This window comes from Bos mutus, chromosome 13 (assembly GCF_027580195.1).
Source record: "Bos mutus isolate GX-2022 chromosome 13, NWIPB_WYAK_1.1, whole genome shotgun sequence".
NCBI lineage: Eukaryota > Metazoa > Chordata > Mammalia > Artiodactyla > Bovidae > Bos > Bos mutus.
Window position 1 is genome coordinate 70,969,049 of NC_091629.1, and position 26,195 is coordinate 70,995,243.

At 41.8% G+C, this 26,195-nt stretch overlaps 1 protein-coding gene across 1 annotated transcript in view; it reads right to left on the reverse strand.

Moving 5' to 3' along the window:
- The window catches only part of KIAA1217 (KIAA1217 ortholog), a 186,087-nt gene that overhangs the window by 98,933 nt on the left and 60,959 nt on the right, over nucleotides 1-26,195 (reverse strand). Inside the window, 2 exon segments of the mRNA XM_070381952.1 lie at nucleotides 21,158-21,251; nucleotides 25,600-25,798. Coding sequence (XP_070238053.1) covers nucleotides 21,158-21,251; nucleotides 25,600-25,798 — 293 coding nt within the window.

The following is a 26,195-nucleotide window of genomic DNA, read 5'->3' on the forward strand; positions in this document are numbered from 1 at the left end:
TTTTAAAGATGCAATCATCCTCCCTCTTTGATCAGTACCTTCCTCCACCATGATTCAGAGGGAAGGCAGTAGGGTGTGGTGGAGAGAGCCCTGGATTATGAATGAAAAGACTTGGTTTCCGTTCCTGAGGATCTCCTTGGGCTGTGGTCTCACAGCCCTAACTGTGGTCCTGCCATTGAGCTCTTCTGAGACCCTGGTTCTGCTGCAAATGGGTCTGGGAATACTTGCAGTTACCCTCCTGGTGCCGTGAACATCAAAAGAGCTAAATTATTTATGACGTTGCATGCAGAAGAGCGTGGTCAGTGCGCAGTAGGATTAATATCACCAGTGAACAATGATGGGCTCACTCCATGAATCGAGAGCAAATCAAACAGATAAGCCCACTGTAATATAGGCATACAAGGGGGAAGAGAATGACACACTCTCTTCTTGAGATACAAAAGCTCATTAAAGAAGGAAGATTCTGAACGTAGCCGATGTAAGAACAGAACACTGTATTATTTTCCAGAGATCTCATTCTTGAGAAAAATCCAATTATATATGCTGTCAACTCACCAACAAGGAGGTACTTTTCCTTGTTTCTATTCCCAAATGAATTGGCCATCCTGAATCAAGATCAGGCAACGTAAGACTCCCCATCCACTTGATAGGGCTTCCTAAGTGGCACAGTGGTAAGGAATCCACCTGCCAACGCAGGAGATATGGGTTCAATGCCTGGGTCAGGAAGACCCTCTGAGGGAGGGAATGGCAACCCACTCCAGTATCCCTGCCTGGAAAATTCCACGGACGGAGAGCCTGGTGAGCTACAGTCCATGGGGTCGCAAAGAGTCAGACACAAGTGAGCGATTGAGTACACACACACACATCCACTCGATACTGGTTCAACTAGTAGATTTATGTATTCAGTTCAGTCTCTCAGTCGACTCTTTGCAACCCCAGGGACTGCAGCATGCCAGGCCTTCCAGTCCATCACCAACTCCCGGAGCTTACTCAAACATGTCCATTGAGTTGGTGATGCCATCCAACCATCTCATCTCTGTTGTCCACTTCTCCTCCTGCCTTCAATCTTTCCCAGTATCAGGGTTCATGTACTAATTATTTATAAATTCATGTATTAATTATTTATAAAAATTGTGAGATGGCTGATGACCCACATTTTTGTTTTGCATCTTGCTTCTTCCCTTCCTATCTTACCACTGGGGAGAACTTCTCTTTGGGAATGAAAAGAGAATGCATGTCCTCACTTGCCTGTGACTGGAATAAAAGTTTTGGTTGGTAAGGAGGAAGCTGAACCAAGTAGGTAAAGGCAAGATTTGGGATACGCTCAAAATTTCAACTATACAGTCTGAGCCCCACATTTGTATTAAAAACACAAACCTGTGTGCTTTAGAATACTTCTGGATAGAAAAACATTTATCTTGCAGTACTGCTCAAAAATTTTTTGACTTTTTTTTTTTTTGGTACTGATTTGTGCTGATTTAACGCAAATGTCAAAATGTTTTGTTACTGGGCATATATGTAGAGATGGCCTTGCATGTATGTTCACTGTCTCTACATTTACAATATGAAAATACATTTGGGTAGTTTTCATATTATTAAGATGCACTGTGAATATGAGTACATATCTGTAGATAAAAATTCTCTGCCCAAATCTAAAATATCCAAATACCACGTCTGACTCATTTTTTATGCTCTAGTCACAGAGTGATACTGGATAGAAACTTATTAGCATTTTACCAAGTTTCTTTGGAGCATTGTTACGAATAATAAAAAATACAGAAACATTTTAAAACAACATATTTCTGTCTTCAAATGGTCAGATTAACATAATTATAGCCTGAGGTTGCCAACAGTGGCACATTTCTCATTTTCATGAGAATACAGAGGTTCTATCCTGGATTACAAGCTAACAGGCTCCTTGGTCTAAATATATACAGTAAAATCTGCAGCAAATTTCTGAAGCATTAAGATCTGAACCCTGGAGATATCTAGTGAGTAATTTGCACTGCAGTAGAGCAGATTTTTTGTTGTTGCTTTGTTTTGCAGTTACACAGCTGCTAGGAAATACATTTTTAGATCTGATTTTTAAGGCAAGCAAAAATGATATCCAGTTTATGGCTATGTTCCCTGGGTCCCTCTGGCAAGGGAGTAGGGACCCACCTACAAAATATTCCATTCAGTTACCTTCCTCGTTGGAAGTGAAGATAGTCCTAGACACTCATGTAGGTGAAGCCATCAGACCTTGACTGTGACACCCAATGCTTTAGAGGTGCGTTTCCTGAGAAACACGCTTTGAAGTTTAAGCGCGCTATAGATCTGGTCCCCACTATGTCTCAATTACCGCATCACTGACATCGCTACCATTTCTTGTTTGGCTTTTCCTTTGGCAGCTCTTGCCACCATATCAAGGGCAAACAAAAAGGAACAGGTTCAAAGAGTTCAATCAGAGCAAGGGCAAGTATGACCTTTGATTTCACAGGAAAAGAAAAAAAAAAAGAAATTAAGTGCATGTGCCGAGGGAAACATAGTCTTTGTATTTTAGGATATAGAGGGAGTTAGCGCCGCCTGAGCGAGGAGAAGCGGTCCTCCAGCTGAAGTGATACACCCAACCACCACATCTTTTATCTGGACAGGTTTTAAGTACATAAATATGCTGGACAGCTCTGAACTGAACCGATTTTCTTTGGGGCCAAGTTACAAGACGCCGAAGGCCTCCAGGACTCAAAGAAGAATTAGATTTTATTCTGACATCAAAACAGTGCATTGTTGTGAACTGTATCATGCTTAATGATGTCTTGCTCTGTCTCCTCCATAATCTGGGCTTCATCTTAAAGCCCTGGTTTCTACATTTCGCTCAGTCATAAGAAAACTGTCACCATCTTGGCCACATTCTAACACTAACTATATTACTATTACTCATAATACTTTTTTTTTAAAAAGATTTTAACCAATAACTTTCTAAATTTTAAAAAAATTATTTATTTACTTTTGGCCGTGCCAAGTCTTCACTGTTATGCTCAGGCTCTCTCTAGTTACAGTGAGCAGGGGCTGCTCTCCAGTGGCGGTGTGAAGGCTTCTCATCGCAGTGGTCTCGCTGGCTGCGGAGCACGGACTCTAGAGCACAGGCCTCAGGTAGCTGTGGTACACGGGCTTAGCTGTGGGATATTTCTGGACCACGCGTTAAATCCCTGTCCCCTGCACCGGCAGGCAGATTCTTAACCACTGGATCACCTGGGAAGCCCGATGCTTTTCTCGACATCAGTTTTAAGTTGACTTTTTCTTTCTTAGTGGGGATGAACAATAATACTCATTAACTCTCAGATTCCCTGTGCTACTTGTTTTTCCAATACGTGACACAACGATATAATTCAATCAGTAAAATGTAAGAATCTGTTTTCCTTTGTGTTGTCGAAACTCACCGGTTCCAAGTGAAGAACAACTCTGAAAATATTCTCAGTAGGAAGATGTGAGCGTTTCCAGCTAGGTTACTGTAGGAGCCACTGCTTCAGCAAAGAGGCTGACTTTTGCAAATAATGCTATAATATTACCCAACCCTTTTTAGCCAAGATTGCTTTATTCAAAGCATCTCATAATTTGAAGCAGCTGCTGTTTTTCAGTTGACTTGATGGCCTATTCTCCTTCAATAAAAATATTGGATAATCTAAATCTGGTTAGTTCAAAATCCATTTATTTTGGGGCCAGGCCCATGCATTTCCAATTAATGAGCTCTGGCCCCATGGCAGGGTTGTGTTGCTATCTGGACAGGAAGGGGAACCTGGCTACACTTAACTGCAACACAGATGGCTCAGGGAAGTCAGATATACACTGTTTTCCTAAATCAACCAAGAGAACACACCTTGGTGGGTCCTGTGGGATGAGAACCAAGGCAGGGAGGCACTAGAGATGGAGAAAGAGCTGGTCTAAGGGACGTGCTTGGGGTCCAGCCCTGTTCTTGGTCGGTCACTTCTTAATTCTGTGATCTGTACCAAGTCACTCCATCCATGCCAGGTCTCCAGAGTCTCGACTGACGGGGGAAGGGTTATAAAAGATGCCGTGTAAGACCTTCTTTCCACCTCTGAAACCCTATGATTCCAAATCATCTGGGCCTGTTTCTTGAGGTAACACCAATGACACAGATCAGGTTGTATTTTCTCAGCCACCAAGCTGGAGTCGCAGTTCAAGTGTCTCAGGAGCAGACATCGCTTGTGCAAATTACATGCAGACCCCATGGGAACAAAACAGGACAGAGAGGAAATGGCTTAGCACTGGGTGATTCGTAGCTCAATGACACATTTTTTCCTCTTTAAAAAATTATTAGTGCTGCTTTTTTCTCCTACAAATATATATATATATATAAGTAACATGATTTATATAAAAGTAGTTCTATAAAAGGCTGTGAATTTTAGAAAAAGTACAAAGGAAATAATGGTCCCCAGAGACACGCTGCTATACATAAAATAGAAAAGCAACAAGGATTTACTATATAACACCAGGAACTATACTCAATATCTTGTGATAACCTATAATGGGAAAGAATCTGAAAAAAAAAATGTATAACTGAATCACTGCTGTATACCTGATATTACAATATTTACAACATTGTAAGTCAACTATACTTCAATTAAAAACAAGAAATGATAAGAGTGACCCATGGAAGCTCTCTACAAAGTAGGGCCTTGGACGGAGGGAGCCTGAGCAATGTACTATGTAGTCTGGGCTTCCCTGATGGAGACCCACCGAGAAGACAGAAAATACCTGATATTACAATATTTACAACATTGTAAGTCAACTATACTTCAATTAAAAACAAGAAATGATAAGAGTGACCCATGGAAGCTCTCTACAAAGTAGGGCCTTGGACGGAGGGAGCCTGAGCAATGTACTATGTAGTCTGGGCTTCCCTGATGGAGACCCACCGAGAAGACAGAAAAGCAAAACCTCAGGAAGGAGGCAACACGTGGATGCAAAGAATACCACCTGAAAATGCCAGGACTTAAGCTTCCTGTCAGAGGCAATTTCCGCTAACATCTGTATTTACAAGAGCCAAGCTGAGAGATCCAGTTTGGATATCAAAGGGCAGAGGGTGTGGTGTAAACTTCTCCCCAGGAATGGCTAACAACCCAGCACCCCCCCGAATCCCCACTGAAGGAAAAGGAAGGTCCTGTTCCCATCGACTTTCCAACGTGTTGGTTGTCAGCCAGCCCTGGATCTTACGCAGCCATGGAAGCTGGAAGCAAGTGGCCTTGCTCCTGCAGCCCAAGTTCAGGGCTGGGATGAGCAGCTGCATCCCTGACGATACTGTTGGCTGTAATTATTTCGCCTAGCGAATTACCAGGATATTTTTGCAGCCGAGTGGATGTCTCAATCTTCAGATACGTGGGGGGTTGAGGAGAGCCACAGCCCCTGCCTCTGGGGTGGCTTGAACCCTCCACCTCCGACGTTCTGTAACTTTCTTCCTGTCCTTCTCCTAACAGCGCTGCCAGGAGTCTGGAAGGGCAGCAGGCAGGCACATGCAGGCCTGTCTCCATTCAAAGACACTTTTTCCCTTGCCAATCGGGCTCATGAATCAGCTCCTTGCCCTGTCCTGGGAAGACGGTTTTTCTGAGTGCCACAGTACATGAAGTGAAGAAGGAAGCGGGAAGGAGGAGACGGCAATTCATCCAAAGTGCTTTTTTTTTTTTAATTGGAGATAATTGCTTTACAATATTGTGTTGGCCTCTGCCATACACCATGAATCAGCCTCAGGTATACATGTGTTCTCTCCCTCCTGAATCCTCCTGCCACCTCCCACTCCATCCAGCCCCTCCAGGTTGTCACAGAGCACTGCGCTGAGCTCCCTGTGTCACACAGCCAATTCCGACTTGTTATCTATTTTACATATGGAAATGTATGTTTCCGTGTTATTCTTTCAGTTTGTCCCACCCTCTCCTTCCCCCACTGTGTCCACACATCTGTTCTCTGTGTCTCTGCAGTGCTTTTTGCTATCCCCACACTATCGGACACTATCAGACATTTACTGTTTTCTTTTCACTCCAAGTAAGTTGCAGCCAGGTCCCTGGATAAACAACCAGTCTGCCACTAGGTTTTGGATATTACAGATCAAACCAAAAAAAAAAAAAAATCCAAAACTGTACAGAACCATTTCTCTTAAAGCCAAGTAAGCATTGCTTATTTATAATTACTATTTTCAAGATAAGTTATCGGTATCTGATTGCAGACTTGGAGTCTTAGCTACTGGTAAGGAAGGGAGTGCAGTGTAGGATTTAAACACAAGGACTAGAGAGACAGTCAGCCTGGGGCTCAGTCCCAGTTTTGATTCTAGCTAGTGTATGACTTGTCACTTGATCTCTCTCAGCCTCAGTTTTCTTACCTTAAAATGGGTATAATAGCACCTATGCCTTATGGTTATAATGACCAAATGAAATAATATATATTATTTAGACCACATTGGTTAACAACTTCTCATCCATATGAACTCATCTATAAATGGAGATAAACATAAACAGATCCAGGCACACATGTACCTTTAAAAGGAAACAGACTGACTTAAAAAGACATTGATCTTATTAAACGTCTTTAAAAGAAATATATACAAAATATTGTGACTGAACTATTATTGCAAGGATAAGACAGAATAGTTATATCAAGTATATACAATTTCTGCCACAGATTTTTTTTCCGGGTTTTTCCATTAAACCTCAATATAACAGGGATATATCTGTTATATAAAAATTGCAGACATTTTAAATGTTATACATAAAGCTTAAATGGATATATCTCAAAGAATTTTTAAAATCCAAGATAAAAAAGTCCTTTATATTTTAAAATGTAAGGTGATTTTCACAAGGAAAATACAACAGACAATGTTTTCCTTGAATATTGAAGGAAGCATACTAACCTCTCCTCTGCCCCCCCAATTTGTACCACGCCTTCAAATTTTCAATTGTCTCAGAAACTGAATGCAAGTCAAATATCTTCGTGAAAACACTGAAAACTGTCACAAAACACATACATCAATGAGATCTGTACAAGCAAACAACACTGACACTTGAAATCCTTTTCTAAATTATAAGGTTAAACAGAAAGATCACGAGATTAAACAGAGATTTATAGACTGGAGACAGCCCAATGTAACTTAAGTGGATTTTGAAAAACAGACCAACGCCAATAACAAAGAAATTTCCTTCTAAGCAGTGTGCAAGAAGTTAAAATAAAAACCTAGCATTTCAATTCCACATGGCATTGAACTTGAATACAGAAAAGTTGACTCATTTGGAGGTAAACGTGCTACAACAGGAACCCCAGATCCTGAAAATCCTATTTTCTTATAAAGGTGCAGTTCAGTTCTTACCTTACATCTTCCACGAACTGTTCTCTTCTAGAAGAAACTTTCTAGACGTTCAGAGACCTTGAAACCACCCATCTCTCGAATGCTTCCAGCTCCGCCTGTCTTGATGGTAACTAAATGCAAGGCTTGGGTTTTTTTTTTTTTTTTTAACAGAAGGAAGCTTTTAGTCAAAATATGTGGTTTAAAGGAGCAGTATCCAGCCTTGTTAAAACTATTTCATGGACATTCAGAGGTTTTGTTTCTCCTCTATGAAAGTTAAATCTGAGTAGGAAGGCATTTTTCCTGTCCCGGAAATCAGCATAACTAAAAACCAATGCTGAGTTAACGAGAAATGTTTCTTCCATGTGTTCCGTCTGGCAGAAACGGCAAGCCATATCAAGGGAACACGTGATGTTTATAAATACAATATGGCTCGTGTTGTCATAACCTCTCAATGAAAAAAAAAGCAAGAGAAAGCAGGCAGCCACACAGCAGGAAAGATGAGATCTGTATCATTTGGAAGCTGCCTGTCAGACATGCATATATTACTAGTTCTTGCATCTTAAAAAATAAAATAGAGCTGGAAGCAGCGAGGAAGGGAAAAAAAAATACCTTGCTCTGTAAGGCCACTGTATGAAAGTGTATAAATGATGAGTTGTGTTTGCCCAGCTAATCATTTCAATAATTCCTTACCAACTGCAGCAGAAACATCTTTTCGCCTGTCAGAAAGACATGTCATAAAAGGGACATAATGAGGTACACCCCTGGTAAGCCAGTGCTGTAGAGGTAAATCAGCTACACTCTTAAGCAGATAAGAGAATGAAGGAAAGCTGGCACATAGCTGGCAACAGATGTGAAAATTACAGACGTCTGTATCACTACTGATTACTGACTGTCTGATCTACTACAGGGGACCTCAACCTCTAGGACCTAATGCCTGATGGTCTGAGGTGGAGCTGATGTAATAATAATAGAAATAAAGTGCACAATAAATGTTATGCACTTGAGTCATCCTGAACCCCGGTGGCAGGGGTTCCCCACTCCAAATCTCCCCAGGGCCGTGGAAAAATTGTCTTCCACAAAACTGGTCCCTGCTGCTAAGAAGGTTGGGGACCACTGGGCTACTAGACTGGATGATCTCTGTAAGGCAGTTACCATACTTGGTCACTATTATATCTTCGAAATCACATACAAGAGCCCAAATCGCAGTCAAGACTCAAGGCATGATGCCTGCGTGAGTGGGTCAGCGAAACTTCACAATCACTGGAAGTAGTTAACTGTTCCAAAATCATCACTCCTACCTGATAAGTCTGGAGGTATCTGAAATACTGATTACCCATCCAATCTAAAAGCAAGATGTGTCCTGCTGAGTTAGAAATAACAGTAAACCAAGATCTGTCTTCTTTAATTTGTTATCCAGAGATTGGCTTACTTTCTACCATGGTGAATTTTACTCTTGAAAATAAAATGCAGATCTGTATGCATTTCTGACAACCAGTTAGTTTAATCTGACAAATCTGTTATTCTCATCTTAAATTATAGAGTAATTAACTGCAATAAAATTATATTTATAGGATGAGTAATTTTGTTAGATGTTCTTAGTCCTCATTTTGGTTAGGAATTACTCCTGGGATAAACAAGGGAATGTGCTGTAAATCTCAAATGTTTACATGTGCACATCACTGTACTGGTTTTAGCAGAGAAGGCATTAACTGAAAGTGTGTGATAGGAAAAGCGCTGACATATAAGCCCCTTTTCTATCCACATGTTTAAGGAGAATTTCCTCAAAGCAGGACACTGTTGCAGGGAAACACAGAGAGTGTGAGATGAATGGAATAGGGGTTTGCTCCCACGAAGCGTGGAGTTTAGAAAAGAACTTCAGACGTGTACATCAGTAACTACAAAACAGACAGGAAAAGGTGACGGTTCTCAGAGAGAGGAGAGACAGGTGAGGTTCGATGGAATCAGAGAAGGGACAGTGGTTAGTGAGACTTGGATAAGAGAGGAGTCAGGAAAGGCATGATGAAGATAGCAGCTGTTGAGTTAGTCTTCAAAGATGGACAGCAGAGAAAAAGAGAATCCTTGCACACTGTTGGTGAGACTGTAAATTGGTGTAGTCAGTTTGGAGATTCCTAAAATAACAGAACTACCATATAACCCAGCTATTCCACTTATGGGTATTTATCTGAAGAACCCAAGAATATTAACTGAAAAGATACTTGTACCCTCATATTCATCGTAACATTATTTACAATAGCCAATATATGGGAACAACCAAAGTGTCTATCAGCAGATGGATAGATGAAGATGTGAAATATATACATGCATATACGTGTATACACTCAATGGAATGCTGCTGCTGCTGCTGCTAAGTCGCTTCAGTCGTGTCCGACTCTGTGTGACCCCATAGACGGCAGCCCACCAGGCTCCCCCGTCCCTGGGATTCTCCAGGCTAGAACACTGGAGTGGGTTGCCATTTCCTTCTCCAATGCATGAAAGTGAAGAGTGAAAGTGAAGTCACCTAGTCGTGTCCGACTCTAAGCGACCCCATGGACTGCAGCCCACCAGGCTCCTCCGTCCATGGCAGCCACAAAAAAGAATGAAACCCTGCCATTTGCAACCACATGTATGCACCAGGAGGGTATTACACTAACTAAAATAAGTCAGACAGAGAAAGACAAATACCATATGACTTTAGTCGTATGTGGAATCTAAACAAACAAAAACACCAAAGTTAATGAACAAACAAAACAAAAAACAAAGTCACAGATATAGAAAAGAGATTGATGGTTACCAGAAGGAAAGTGGGTTGCGGGGAGGGTGAAATGAATGAAGAGGTCAACTGTAGGATAAGGGATGAAACTAGATGTGCGATGATGACCACTCTGGACTTTGTATACAGATACCACACACCTGAAACTTACATAATTTAAAAAATGAGTAGCGCATGGGTCCTGATGATGAAGCCAGTGCTGTGCGGAAGGACGGTAGGGACCACTGGAGGGATGAGGAGGCCAGTTTTGGAGCTGGTCTGTCTGGCTCTGAAACTAGCTCCATCTCTGATGTGCTGTGTGGCTTTGAGAAGGTTTCCTGACCTCTCTGATCCACATCTGAAACAGGGGGGTCATAAGAATTCCCCTCACACTGGGTTGTTCTGAACAAATGAGAGTGATTATGAGCACAATACTCGGCACACTACCTGGCACAATGTAAGTCTTAGTTATTAGTACCAATGCCATTATGTGAGTGAAGGGGACATGGGGCAGCTGGGTCAAGGAGGATGTTGAGAGAATGAAAGAAAATCAGCTAGGAGTGGTTTCCTAAACTTCTGTTTCTGAGGGGTTTTCTTGTCTTCCCTCAAATCCCAAACCCTTCTTTTCAACCAGAGCACTGCCCTGTAGAAAAAAGGGCCCTGAACTCTGTGGCAGGCCAACTTCACACATACATACTAAATAATATATATATATATATATTTTTTTTTTTTTCTTTCTTTTCTTTTGTTTGGCCATGCCAGGTGGTAAGTGGAATCTTAGTTCCTCGACCAAGGATCAAACCCATGCCCGAGGCAGGGGTAGTGTGGAATCCCAACTACTGGACTGCCAGGGAATTCCCTTCTTTTTTCCGGGTGGGATACCCTTTTAGCCCACTCAGAAGAGAAGAGAATGGAGCATGTTCACTATAAAAGGACGCCAGGAAACAGATACATAATATATAGACACAAGAGAATCAAGAAGTGAAACAAATATTTTAAAAAGATATTTCACGTGTTCTAAAATCTTGTTAAGAGCATCATTTCAAAACTTGCAAAGCCTGAAGGGAAATGTCAAGGAAGGGAGGCTGTGGGCTAAGTAGAAAGAGTCATAACCGGGTTCAAATCCTATGTTTGACATATACCAGCTGTTTGGGCCTGGGAAAGACGTCACTGGCCTCAATTTTACCATCTATAAAGACTGAGTCAGTGTGCAGAGTTGTTGACTCATTTAAATAACATGTAAAGTATTTAACACATTGCCTTCTATGTGGATGCAGAATGGTCTCACATTGGGAAACACAATGGAACAGAATGAATACTACTTACGTACCATGACTGATTTCACAAGGAAATGAAGACTCTACACAAATCACTACAGTTTGGCCCCCACCAAAAGTCAGATTGGAATGTATGACAGAAAGAAGATGAAAGCTGGAAAATTAAAAATAGAGGCCAGGCACAAAGCCAGGACACCCCAACCAACACACACGCCGTGAATGCCTGTGCGCTGGCTGTGGGTGGGCCACGAATTTAATTCTAAGCCTTAGAGTAGCAACACAAAGAGGGAAAATGATCACTTACAAGATTCAAAGTGTCCATATGATAAAAATAAACCGGGAGAAGCACAACTATTTCTGGTGATGAGAACAGAGAGATATTTATACAGTGGGTTCTCATTAATGGCAGAAGATGAATAATACACCGTTTGGAGCACCATCATTATAGTACTCAACAGATCGGCTTAACAAGCGTTTACACTTGCCACAGATGAGACACGAAGACTGGCTTTCTGAGGCATACAAGAGGAACATGAGCAGGCGTGTGCCTCTGAAGAACTTGTACTCTTATGGGATGGGATGCACAAGCATCCAAATGATTAAAACACCAGGAGAATGTACAACATGACTCCCCAAAAGGAAAGATTAAATCTGACAGAGAAGGCTTCACAGAGTAGGCAGTCTTTTACTTGTCCTCTAAAACAGAGGTTTTTTAAAAACATTTTATTATGGATATTTCCACCAACCATAAAAATAAGTAAAGAAAATAACATAATGAACTCACAGCATCCAGCTCTGACATTTTTCAACATTTTACCAATTTTGTTTCATCATTTCCACTTTGGGGGTTTGTTTTGCCAGAGCATTTTAAAGCAAACCCCAGCAGCTGTACCATTTTAGCCTGTAAAATACTTCAGTGGGTCTCATTTTTAAAAACATAACCACCGAGTCATTATTATACCCAACAGAATTACCGGTTATCCATTAATATCATCTGATTCCTAACACATGTTCAAACTTCCCAAACAGTTTCAAAGATGTCTTTTACATTTGGTTTGTCCCAGTCAGGATCCAAATGTGCTGCACACATGGCTTTTGGTTTGTTAGCGGACAGAAGAGACCTGAGAAATGGAACAGTGTCTCTGCCCACCCTTTTACCATACTTGTGTCTCTGCCCACCCTTTTACCATACTTGTCAACAGAACTGAGCTATTGTCCTGTAGTATGCTGGGTGGATGGATTTTGCAAGACATCATGGAGGGAGGAAGAGCGCATTTCAGAGACTCAGAGCAGGAACTGAGGTGGCTCAGCTTGGGAGGAGGCGATACGATAATCAGCCTGTGCTATTCCCTTTTTTTTTGGCTGTGCCACGCTGCTTGTAGGATCTTAGTTCCCCGACCAGGGATCGAAACTGTGACCCCTGCAATGGAAGCATGGAGTTGTAGCCACCAGACTGCCAAGGAAATTCCAGCCTGTGCTAGTCTTTCGCACAATGGGAAGTCGGGCTTTTGCACAATGGGAAGTCGAGAGATGACTTGGGAAATTGCTGCTAGGTTGGAATAAGAGTTGGGGAGACTGGTTAAAAGCTGCTGCATTACCAACTGAGAGAAAAATAAAGCATGCTGTCACTACAGCATAAGAGCAGCGCTGCTAAGAGCCTGGAGCCTGCAGCCAAGCTGCCTGGATTCAGATCTCAGCTCTGCACTCTCTCGCTGTGTGGCCTGGGGCAGATGTCTTCAACAGACTTAAGAAACTGTTTTCTGAGCTATAAATACAAGGGCTTGTACCAATACCTGCCTCAAAACGGTGTCTTGAGGATTTAAATGAAATCACCCATGAACATGCTTCGTCAAAGGCGCAAAAACGTTGGCTCCTGTGAGAGTCACGGTGCAGGCCAGGGCTGCAGGGTGGTGCGTAAGAGGCCCTGCAGAGCGAGATGGACGGGCTCTGAGGACGGCGGGATGCCGTGAAAAACAGGAGTTAGGTCACTGAAGACTCACTGACAACTCAACTTTTAAAATCATTTCTCTCCCTCTCATTTAAACACACAGGCACCGCACTCCTAGACACACCGTCAGCAGTCACGCCTTCATTCACAAACACAGGACAACAAGCAGGAGGAGGTTGGTGGTGGAAAGAAAGACCAGGGTTTATTGTTTTCTTCTTCGACAGGATACACTAGAAACATTGGAAGAATATCCATACGGAGACAACTGCTTGGAAGCTGAACACTGGTCTTGCACTCTAGAGAAACAGCAGAGCTAGGACAGTTTCAAGGGTCGTCTACACTGACCTAATGGTTAAATCAGCAGTAACACAAAAATGACAAGTGGAAAGGTACAGATGAAAGAAAAAGAGCAAATTAAAACACACACACACACACACACACACTCATAAAGCCTGGCTAAAGGCCCTGCAGACCAGGTAGAGGACTAGAGAAAAAAGAAGAGTTAGTGAAGAAGGCTGGGGTATGTCTGCATGTATGCAAGGGATTCAGAGATGGCAGTATAATGGAAACCAAGGTTTCTAAGGAGACCATCCATCACTGTCAAATGCAGGGCTCAGACAGAAGAGGTCTGGGGGGCAGTGACTGATTTGGGCATTCGAAAGTTATTTAAGATGCAGAGCCAATACTGGGGAATGTGTTCTCTATGCAAATGTGGAAACTGTTTAATACGCGAGTAAAAATTCAGCTCATAGAGAAAGCAGAGAACTGACTGATCGCAGCAAAGAACCTCAGTAAGTAATCTCAAAGCACACATGAAGGTGAAAAAGGGACTTCCCTATAGTCCAGTGCCTAGGACTCCTCACACCCAATTCAGGGGGCCAGGGTTAGAACCCTGGTCAGGGAACGAGATCCCATACACCGCAACTAAGACCCAATACAGCCAATAAACACGTAATTTAGAAGAAAGTGGAAAAGCCTGAAAACTGGGGGAAAAAACCCACTAGGTTCAGTGAATGGGAAGTCCCTGGTACCCTTTGAGAGCTGTGGAATGGGATATCTCATCTTCTGAGTTGTACATGTGTGAATTACAAACTTGTGAGTACATATGTAATTTTAGCAAAAGGGCCCATTCCATGTGATGAGCTCAGCCCCTTAGGAATTGAATTATCAAAGCTATTATCTAATGTGATGAAACAAAAGCCAGGCAATTCATTTAGATCAGGGTGATTTGCACCCATGTGTAAAGAATCAGGAGATGCTCAGTTCTAGCAGAGAACCATGAGTCTCCCTGGATAGATTGCTTCAAAAACGCTCAGTTCTGGAAGAAAAGAAAACTCTAAATTGAAAAGATACATGCATCCCATTGTTCACAGCAGCACTGTTCACAATAGCCAAGATATGGAAGCAACCTAGTTCCGTTCCGTTCAGTCGCTATTGTGTCCGAATCTTTGTGACCCCATGGATTGTAGCACGCCAGGCTTCCCTGTCCATCGCCAACCCCCAGAGCCTACTCAAACTCATGGCCATTGAATCAGTGATGCCATTCAACCATCTCATCCTCTGTCGTACCCTTTTCCTCCCACCTTCAATCTTTCCCAGCATCAGGGTCTTTACAAATGAGTCAGTTCTTCACATCAGGTGGCCAAAGTATTGGAGTTTCAGCTTCAGCATCAGTCCTTCCAATGAATATTTAGGACTGATTTCCTTTAGGATGGACTGGTTGGATCTCCTTGCAGTCCAAGGGACTCTAAAGAGTATTCTCCAACACCACAGTTCAAAAGCATCAATTCTTTGGCGCTCAGCTTTCTTTGTAGTCCAACTCTCATATCCATACACGACTACTGAAAAAACCATAGCTTTGACTAGACGGACCTTTGTTGGCAAAGTAATGTCTCTGCTTTTTAATATGCTGTCTAAGTTGGTCATAGCTTTTCTTTCAAGGAGCAAGCATCTTTTAATTTCATGGTAGCAGTCACCATCTGCAGTGATTTTGGAGCCCCAAAAAATAAAGCCTCTCACCGTTTCCATTGTTTCCCCATCTATTTGCCATGAAGTGATGGGACCAGATGCCATGATCTTAGTTTTCTGAATGTTGAGTTTTAAGGCAACTTTTTTACTCTCCTCTTTCACTTTCATCAAGAGGCCCTTTAGTTCTTCTTCACTTTCTGCCATAAGGGTGAGGTCATCTGCATATCTGAGGTTATTGATATTTCTCCTGGCAATCTTGATTACAGCTTGTGCTTCATCCAGTCCAGCATTTCTCATGATGTACTCTGCATATAAGTTAAATAAACAGGGTGGCAATATACAGCCTTGACGTACTCCTTTCCCAATTTGGAACCAGTCTGTTGTTCCATGTCCAGTTCAAACTGTTGTTTCTTGATCTGCATACAGCTTTCTCAAGAGGCAGGTCAGGTGGTCTGGTATTCCCATCTCTTGAAGAATTTTCCAGTTTGTTGTGATCCACACAGTCAAAGGCTTTGGCATAGTCAATAAAGTAAACGTAGATGTTCTTCTGGAACTCTCTTGCTTTTTCAATGATCCAGCGGATGTTGGCAATTTGATCTTTGGTTCCTCTGCCTTTTCGAAATCCAGCTTGAACATCTGGAAGTTCATGGTTCACGTACTATTGAAGCCTGGCTTTGAGAATTTTGAGCATTACTTTGCTAGCATGTGAGATGACTGCAATTGTGTGGTACTTTGAGCATTCTTTGGCATTGCCCTTCTTTGGGATTGGAACAAAAACTGATCTTTTCCAGTCCTGTGGCCACTGCTGAGTTTTCCAGATTTGCTCACATATTGAGTGCAACACTTTCACAGCATCATCTTTTAGGATTTGAAATAGCTCAACTGGAATTCCATCACCTCCACTAGCTTTGTTTGTAGTGATGCTTCCTACAGCCCACTTGACTTCACATTCCAGGATGTCTGGCTCTAGGTGAGTGATCACACCATCGTGGTTATCTAGGTCATGAAGACCTTTTTTGTATAGCTCTTCTGTATATTCTTGCCACATCTTCTTAATATCTTCTGCTTCTGTTAGGTCCATACCATTTCTGTCCTTTATTGCACTCATCTTTCCATGAAATGTTCCCTTGGTATCTCTAATTTTCTTGAAGACATCGCTAGTCTTTCCCATTCCATTGTTTTCCTTTTTCTTTTCATTGATCACTGAGGAAGTCTTTCTTATCTCTTCTTGCTATTCTGTGGAACTCTGCATTCAAATGGGTATATCTTTCTTTTTCTCCTTTACCTTTAGCTTCTCTTCTTTTCTCAGCTATTTGTAAGGCCTCATCAGACAACCATTTTGCCTTTTTGCATTTCTTTTTCTTGGGGAAGGTCTTGATCACTACCTCCTGTACAATGTCATAAACCTCCATCCATAGTTCTTCAGGCACTCTGTCTATCAGATCTAATCCCTTGAATCTATCTCTCACTTCCACTGTATAATCATAAGGGATTTGATTTAGGTCATACCTGAATGGACTAGTGGTTTTCCCTACTTTGTTCAATTTATGTATGAATTTGGCAATAAGGAGTTCATGATCTGAGCCACAGTCAGCTCCTGGTCTTGTTTTTGCTGACTGTATAGAGCTTCTCCATCTTCAGCTGCAAAGAATATAATAAATCTGATTTCAGTATTGACCATCTGGTGATGTCCATGTGTAGAGTCATCTCTTGTGTTGTTGGAAGAGGGTGTTTGCAACCTAAGTGCCCATTAAAACATGACTGGCTTAAGAAGATGAAGGGCTTCTCAGGTGGCACTAGTGGTAAAAAATCCACCTGCCAATGCAGGAAACGTAAGAGATGTGGATTGGATCCCTGGGCCGGGAAGATCCCTTGGAGGAGGGCATAGAAATCCACTCCAGTATTGTTGCCTGGAGAATCCCAAGGACCGAGGAGCCTGGCAGGCTATGGTCCATAGGGTCACAAAGAGTTGGACACGACTGAAATGACTCAGCACACAGCATATATAACTGTGTAGGTATGTGTGTATATATACACATAAGTACATACACACACACACACATCATGAAATACTCATCCGTAAAAAGTACAAAATATTCTCATTTGTAGCAACGTGGATGGACCTAGAGAATATTCTACTTAGTGAAGTCAAGAGAAAGACAAATGTTATATGATATCACTGATACATGGAATCTAAAAATAGCACAAATGAATCTATATACAAAACAGAAACAGGCTCACAGACATAGGAAAAACGAAAAACATATGGTTACCAAAGGGGAGAGAGAGGGAGGGACAAATTAGAGGAGTATGGGATTAACAGATACAAACTATTATACATAAAGTAGATATTCAATAAGGATTTATGCTGTATAGCACAGAGAACTATATTCAATATCTTTTTTTTTAATATATTGAGTTATTTGTTGTTAGTTGCTCAGTCATGTCCAACTCTTTGTGACCCATGGACTATAGTCCATCAGACTCCTCTGTCCATAGGATTTTTCCAGGCAAGAATACTGAAGTGGGTTGCCATTTCCTTCTCCAGGGGATCTTCCCGCCCCAGGGATTAAACCAGGTCTCCCACATTGCAGGCAGGCTCTTTACCGTCTGAGCCACCAGGGAAGCCCCATATTCAGTATCTTATGATAGCCTACAGTGGAATATAATCTGAAAGAGTAACTGAATCACCTGGCTGTACACCTGAAATTAACACAATATTGTATGTCAACTATACTCAATTAAAAAGATAAATCAATTGTAAACATGCTCAGCTAGATGCTCAATGAAAAACATAGCACGTGTCTTTCCCACTAAGCATCTATTCCACACATGCTCTGAGGTCCATGACCTTGGTCCCCACCAATGTTTTCCAAGTCACACAGGCATATTGTGACAAGTGGGTAGCTGGGACACTGGCTCAGGTTGCCTTGGGAAACTGGCGATGGACCAACAACCTCAGGTACAGGACTGCGTTTAACCAACTCAGGTGAGCAGTTATCAACAGACTCCTCCCCTTGGTTTAGTCTAGAGCCGTTGATCCTTGCTCTGTTCTCTATTTCTCGTTTTTACCACGAGCAGTGGGCTTATGCAGCTGTGTTCCTGGCAGGGCTCAACAAAGCTTCCTTCCCTTTGATGGCATCCACCTTCATCAGGAGAGAGAATTCCAACCCCCAGAGCCAAAAGGTGAGGCTGAAGGGATTCCAGGTCTTTTAGCTCCTGGAATTCATGAAAAGGGGCCAAGTTGCAAACTGCAGACACGACACCAAGTTGGGTTTTGCTTTTTGTGTGTGTGTGATCAAGTGTGGTTTATTCCAGAAATATAAGAATTTTTTTAAGTCTTAATATTTAAAAACGGCTTTTCATTAATACCAGTTTATGACTCACCAAATAATAACAATGACAAATGAAAGAATGTTGTTATATTTGCTGATCAATTATTCCATGAGACTATACATTTTAAAAATCCATTTTGACATAAAAGAGAAAACTGAAAATTTTTCTGTACAGAATTTTTTTGAGAGTCCACTGGATGAGAACCAGCTTGTTGAACTCTGTCCACCCCTTCTTTGCTGAGTTGGTTTTAAAACTATGTTCTCTGTCTCATTTCTAAGCTGTCTTCATTGAAACCTGAATGCTTTTTCTGTGGGTTAGATGGTGAACATTTGTTTCTTCTCCTCCAGGGAGAACAGTTTGACTCTCTCCCAGAGAACAGCACTGTCTAAAGTAGGCTGTGGGCAACTTGGAAAGTGACCACAAGGGTCTCATCTAAAAGTAAAAATAGAGCAACACCACTGAAACCCAGAGTCAAAGTTCTGAATCCTCATAGGCTCCGTCCAGATGGTTAACATTTGATTTTCTCCGTGCTTTACTGCTGGTCCTTATGGAGGTTCCACATCTGCTTAAGAGTTAAAAACAGGTGTCCTCCCCAGCCATAAACAAGATTTTCAGAGGCAATTCTAGGGCCCCTGTGTGGGCTCTGTGTAACAAAAACACAACTCCGAACACCATGAAACTCTAGTCTGAAGGCTAGACATATCAAAAAATAAGGATCTCCAAGGAGCAAAGACTCTTAAGAATGTTGCTTTAGCAAGAGATGAATGAGGTCATGAAAAGCAAAGAGAAGCATCGTATTCGGCACATACTTCGTGATGAGCATGACTCCATCTGTCTTCATGTGGAGCTGGTTTACATGGAAAGTGTAACTGACTAAAAATAAGCTTCCAAATCCAAGCTTTTCTGCAGTAGCAGCTCAGCCTCCCCTTCAAATCACATGTCATTTCTGACATAAAAAAAGCAGCCGTGGAGAACACAAGAGGCCTCTTCCTCAAAAAGTGTGTAGGCTCCGATCTTACAATGTCATCACTCAGCTTGCAGTCCAGAACCACGTGGAGATTCTCCCAGCACTTTCTATTGCACCTCCTGACCTCTTGGTCCTCAACTCACAGACCCTGTGTGGTGGGCAGAACAAAGATATCTCCATCCAAGTCTCCAGAACCTGTGACTACGTGAGAAAGGGGATGAAGGTGCCCGGTCAGCTGACTCTAACATAAGGAGAACTGGACCCAGTGTAATCACAGTGTTAAGTGTCCTTAACAGTGGAAGAGGGAGGGTTGGGGTGTGATGAGGGAAGCCAGGTCAGAAAGACATTACTTGCGTGGCTTTAAAGATGAAGAAGGCTGCAAGCCAAGGAATGGGGTGGCCTCCAGGAGCTGGGAAAAATAGGAGTTTCTGGAAAGGAATGCCAACGATCCCTTAATTTTATTAGTTCACCGACGTCATATTGGACTTCTGACTTCTAGAATTGTAAGACAGTAAATCTGTGTCATATTAAGCCCGGGAATATGTAATAATTTGGTACAGCAGCAAAACACAAACTAATACTCACTGTCAGGAAGCAGAGTCCTTCAAGAAACCTCCTGCAATTCTAGGACAGGCAGTGCCTGGGTTTCTTTGGCAATAAAACCTAATCATTTACTTTTTTTTCTAGGTAAACTCCAGCATTCAGTGCTAACTGTTAGAAAGGATGATAGAAAATGTCGAGGCATGTTCTAAATTTGCGGGCGAGGGTGGGGTGGGGGGTGGGGGTGGAGGTGCATCTGGAGAAGCGAATCTTTTTTTCCTGCTCATTTTTACTGCAGAGGAAGGTAGCACCAGCATTACTGTGAGAAACGCAATCCCATTCAAATGGACTTGCATTAGTGCGATTTTACAATCTGCCTTTTCAGGTTCCCTGAGCTTTATTCTTCAAAACATGCCTGTGTGCTCTGAATATTTGCATAATCTTCTACAATGCTCTAAATCTAGAGAATTTTAGCTCACCAAACATGCAGATTTTTGTTCTTGGCCCTCAACACCATGCAGGTGACATTTGATAATATTTAACACTATTTGCTGTTGTAACAGCAAACAGTCCTGAATTAGAAAGTGAAGAATTTATTCAATAATTAGAATGCTGGGACTTGGAATAGCTGACAGAAAGATATTAATAGATTCTACATGCAGTTGTGCACAGGTTTTGCTGTCAGTTTTGCTTTAAATGGAGGAAAAAAAATAGCAAGAGATCCTCCGAGTCAGTCAATTTATTACAGACCAAGAACCCTTTCACATACAGATCTTCAGGACCCCTTTAGAGTGAGGACATAACTAACTTCCATGCTTAGAGATGAATTAGGATGTGTCAAGCCCTGTCTCAATTCTCTTACTCCAAATAATGAGGGAATCTGACTTCTCTACCAACAAACAATGTCACTAGACAAGAAGAAGAGCAGTTAAGAACCCCCCATACCTGGTGTTTCAGTGTGATCACAGCAGGACCACATGCCAGAGGAGGGATGATGGCTCGACCCATAGAATTAAAGTAAAAATAGAACAGAAACACTCACCCTCATCTCTCCGTTCACAGTTTTCGGCGTGTGGTTGAATGCGTGGGCAGGATCCTTGTTGTACACTTTGAGAAGGGATCTGTCCTGAATGTTCCTGGAATCAAAAACATCGATAGCTATGGCAGACGAAAGGAGGCTTCTTGTGGCCATTTCCTTCTCATCTGCTCATAAGAATCAGGTGAAAGATATCTACAGACAATCCAGCCGTTGTGTGCAATCAACCAGACAAAAAGTTCTTTTACCGTAAAAACAGGCAAAGACAAATAAGGCAAAGGAGAAAAATGACTTCAGCTTTTCTTTCCTTTTTTCCCCCTATTCCTCAGGAAAGTATTACTCTTTCTCCGTAGCTCTCCACCCATAAATATCGGGTAGCATAAACCTTCTTTCAAGATTCTGAGCAAGGAAAGCTAACACTTCATGAAATAATAAAGTTCACGTATTTACAATCTGTTCAAAGGGACTTGGTTAATATTTAAATATTTAATTGTTTACTTTGCCCAGACACCTGGTTTTCTGCTTATCTCATGAATGGATGCAAACAAAAAATGCTTTTTTCCTCCGAACACCTATAGCCAGGGAAAGAAAAAGTATTTGCAATCCAGAGAAAAAGTACCACAAAGATCAAAACTAGTATCTTTATGATTTTTTTTCCTTCCATAATGGATTAAAAAAAAATACTGTTCTACATAAAGTTGAATTCCAGAAAAAGCAGTGGGTAAATTCTCCCACTGGTTTGTCTCTCCCTTGGAATCCAACATTTAGAAACTCTAGAGTCAGTCAGACTGCAGCGAAGGGCAGAACCACACCTCACTAACAGCCTACCTCAAAATTATTTAGGGGCTTCTGAATATCTACGACATCCTTTGCCCTCCATCTTCAGTTTTCATCAGCAGAAAAAGCCCCCCCAGGCATACTCAGCCCTGTCTACACTGTGATGCCTGCCAGGGTTGGCACGGTGAGCTCAGGGAATCTGGTGCAGGAAGACACATTCCTTTCCTCCAGGTGCAGCCACACGTATTGTGGGCCGATCGCAATCACTGGGATGATTGGCTTGTGTTTTTGTTTTCAATGAACTGGAGGATCCTTGGACTAGTCTTCCTTCCGTCAAATATCTGTCAGTGTTTGCTTTGAAGCAGTGACTAGCCCCAGCTTGTACTGTCGCTCCACATTTCAAGCAACTCCTTAAAAGTCTGCTTAAGGGGAGGCGTGTGGTCCTTGTTACTAGAAAAGACTGAGTGACTAGGAAGGGAAGAGTTCGCAGAGGGAAAGGGTGTGGGGATTCAGTGCAGGAACTCATCCTGTGGATGGGGGGGTCAAAGTCCCAAGTGACGATGTGAAGAAACTGAATTAAGCCAGGAGGAAAAAAAAAAAAAAACTTCATGTGGTTCTGAAGGTATTTAAAACACAGGAGGTTGGTTTATGATTAATTTAGAAACATGTTCATCCAAGATGAACCAACAGAAAAGGCCCAGCTTGCGTTTGCCATGGCAACATTTACAACACAGAATTTCAACCTAAACTCTCGGTAGCATTTCCCCAAGGAAAATATGGACAACTCAACACCATGATGAAAGCTCCAAATGTTTAACAAATATACCCTCACTTCAAAAATACTGGGCGTGAATGAAATTTGTCTCTGGGTTTAGAATATTAAAGCCAGTATCTTCAGGTAAAATCTACGCGCTACGTTTTTTTTTTCCTTGCTGGGAGAGGGGGCAGGCAAGGTTCTATTTAATCCTGATGGTGAAAATTTATTCTACCATTCAAATAAAATATACTGGAGGGATTTTATGCAAAAAAAGCAAAGAATAATAATTCTTTGAAAGGACATACATCTTGCCTAAATAGTACATTCATCACCAAATAAAGACATTTAAATATTTTTAGGTCCACTTAAATATTTTTAGATCCATTTGCATATGTAAATCAAAACTCTGAAAAGTAAAATTATAGACAAATTTATAAACCAATGATGTTCCCCTTACACATTTTCAATGAGATTTTTTTTAAGTCAGGCTATCAGTACTGCAGCCTAAGAATCAATGAGAACATCACTTTTGCAGATAGAAACAAACTGAAATTATTAACATTTAAAGTGATCACTTCTTTCAAGTGCTGCTTTATCAACTGAATTTATATCAAGAAGGACCATTTCAGTTTGGAAGTTTTAGGGGACCTTTTCCTCTTTGTCTTCCCTCCCATTTCTCTTTTTGTGACTACATCACAATACCCCCAAAGAATGTGAAAAGAAAGTCTTAGTAGTCATACTTTGAGGCTTGGGAAAGAAACTCATCTCTAGGAAATCATGACTCGTACTATAAAAATTCTTGCATGAGCTGCAAGACAGTGGGGTCCAACTGTTTACAATAATTTCATCAGCCTTGAACTCCACAATCAAAAGTGGCTTTGTGTAGTTTCATGTGTGCTTATTATTACCCTTCCCCTCAATTTCTCAAACTGCAAAAATTCAAGAATATGGTTTTAAAGCAGCACACCCATGTTAAAAAAAAAAAAAAAAAACAACTACATTAGATTATCTCATTGCAAGTATCAGTTCAGTTCAGTCACTCAGTCGTGTCCAACTCTTTGTGACCCCATGGACTGCAGCACGCCAGGCTTCCCTGTCCACCATCAACTCCCAGAGCTTACTCAAACTCACGTCCATTGAGTCGGTGATGCCATCCAACCATCACCGAGTCGGTGATGCCATCCAACCATCCCACCCTGTGTCGTCCCCTTCTCCTCCCGCCTTCAATCTTTCCCAGCATCAGGGTCTTTTCCAACGATCAGTTCTTTGCATCAGGTGGCCAAAGTATTGGAACTTCAGTATACTGGAGTATACACTGCAAATATACTGTCTAAATATTGTGTGATTACTTCATGGTTAAGTTCATGCTTTGTACATTAAGGATATTTTTTGATGGCAGCTTGATTAATAATTTATGTCAAAAAACAAACATGAATTTCCTGATACCCATGAATATTTAAACATGTTTTAAAAAACAGAAAAGCTGGGCAACAGACATAACACTTATACCTTAGGGGCATGTGTCAAACGTTGAAAGCTCTAAATTACTCACACACCTTTGTACAAGCCTAAATATGTCTTTTCTGATCACTGTTAGAAATTTATTATGCACCATAGGCATATTTTTAAAAAGTAGTTTCTTATTAATTCCATGATGAAGAAACAGGGCAGTCTGCTATCCCCACAGGGAAGGGACCCAGAGAAACCGACTTGGGGCCCAGATGAGTTAAGAGGAGAACATTCTGAGGGAATAAACAATTTCTGATCAAGAATGTGGACAGTCAGGTTTGGGGCTGGGCTTAGACATTAATTGGCTGCATGATCTTGAATAAGTCTTAACTCTTAAGCATCTGAGTTTCTGGTCCCATCAAATGAAAGGGCTGGATGAATCACTCAATCTTTTTCTCAGCTCTAAAATGTTTAACGGTATACTAGCAACAGCTCGTTTGGGTTGATTTCAGTCCTGTTTCTCAGGCTTGTTTGGCAAGAAGGGCTCAGACGGTCCCTTCTTTTCATGACATAATTATTGGCATTGATAAAGTGCTTCCCTTTCCGTGCCACTGGCCACAGTAGGAATCCCTTTAGCCTCCTTTTAAAGTACATCTTATTATATTAGGAGTGGACTTCTCTGGTGGCTCAGATGGTAAAGAATCTGCCTGCAATGCAAGAGACCCAGGTTCGATCCCTGGGTTTGGGAAGATCTCCTGGAGAAGAGAATGGCTACCCATTCCAGTATTCATGCCTGGAAAATTCCACGGACAGAGGAGCCTGGTGGTCCAGAGTCCATGGGGCTCACAAAGAGCTGGGCATGACTGACAGACTAACACTTTCACTTGTCACTATTACACTAGGAGCCCTGGAGAAAGCCCACATGGAAAGTGAGATCTTTTAGCAAAGGCCAACTATTTAAAAAACAGGCAAAGGAGACTGCTTCTTGGCCTCCTTTCTTGTGGACAACAGCATTGTGTCCACTGCTTTTATTCTAACTCATTCATGTAATTTATGGCCCAGTGGGATCCTTACCTAAAATATCCACAGCCTCCGTCTATGAGAACAAGAGCCCTTGAAAAGGAGTTGGTTAAGTTCCACCTGTAGGTATAACCTTCTACTACTCATATGATCTTCCTGGGCCATGGCTTCCCTAACGCTTAAGATAAACAGTGGACTGGCTCAGTTTTTCTATTCTTTTCAGATGTAACCTGCAAAGATCTGTGTGGGAGAAGTCTGTCTTCACCTCTGTAAACCAAACTTTGTCAATGAATTCTAGAAAACCAGATAGTGGATTCACACCTGGATAAGGTAAACCTGCTCATTAAGACAACAGCCGTGCTGTCTCCACTGGGACACAGAGAGATGGAGACTTGGTAGCAATTGTCAGTGTGAGATGGTGGACACATATGACATCACTGCTTACCTGACATCATTCAGTTCGTAATAGACATTTCTGCTTTCGTCTTTGATGTAAATGGCGACACTGGGCGACTCCAGCATTTTCATGGTGAGCTGCTGTGGAAAGGCACTTACGAAGAGAGCACGGATTGTGTCTGCACTTGTAATCTCGTTCGGCATCCTGAGCTGCTTGGTTTCATCTCCGTACTGGAGATAAAGAACCCCTGCACACAAGATGGACACAGTTATCAGCCACAGCTCAAGACTCACAAGACACACAGCACAAGCTAAGCCACTTCCATCCGACCGCAGGCAGGAATGTGCCAGATGCGCTTGCAAAAAAGCATGTCTCAAGAGACGTGACCTTGGAATTTTCAAGAAACACACTCTCTGGTTATGATGTAAATACCTTATTCTTTAGAGTCAAGGCAGGTGTTACAGAGGCTCCTTTTTAACTATATTAAAAACCAAAGGACAAGAAGCTAACCTTTGGTAGCCTAAAGCAAAACACAATATTTAATTCCCTTGAAAGGTGTATTTAGGAATCTGACCCCATTGGGTGAATTTTTTCCCCCAAGTCTTTAACGAGGGACACAATCATGATAGCAACAGGCCAGTGAC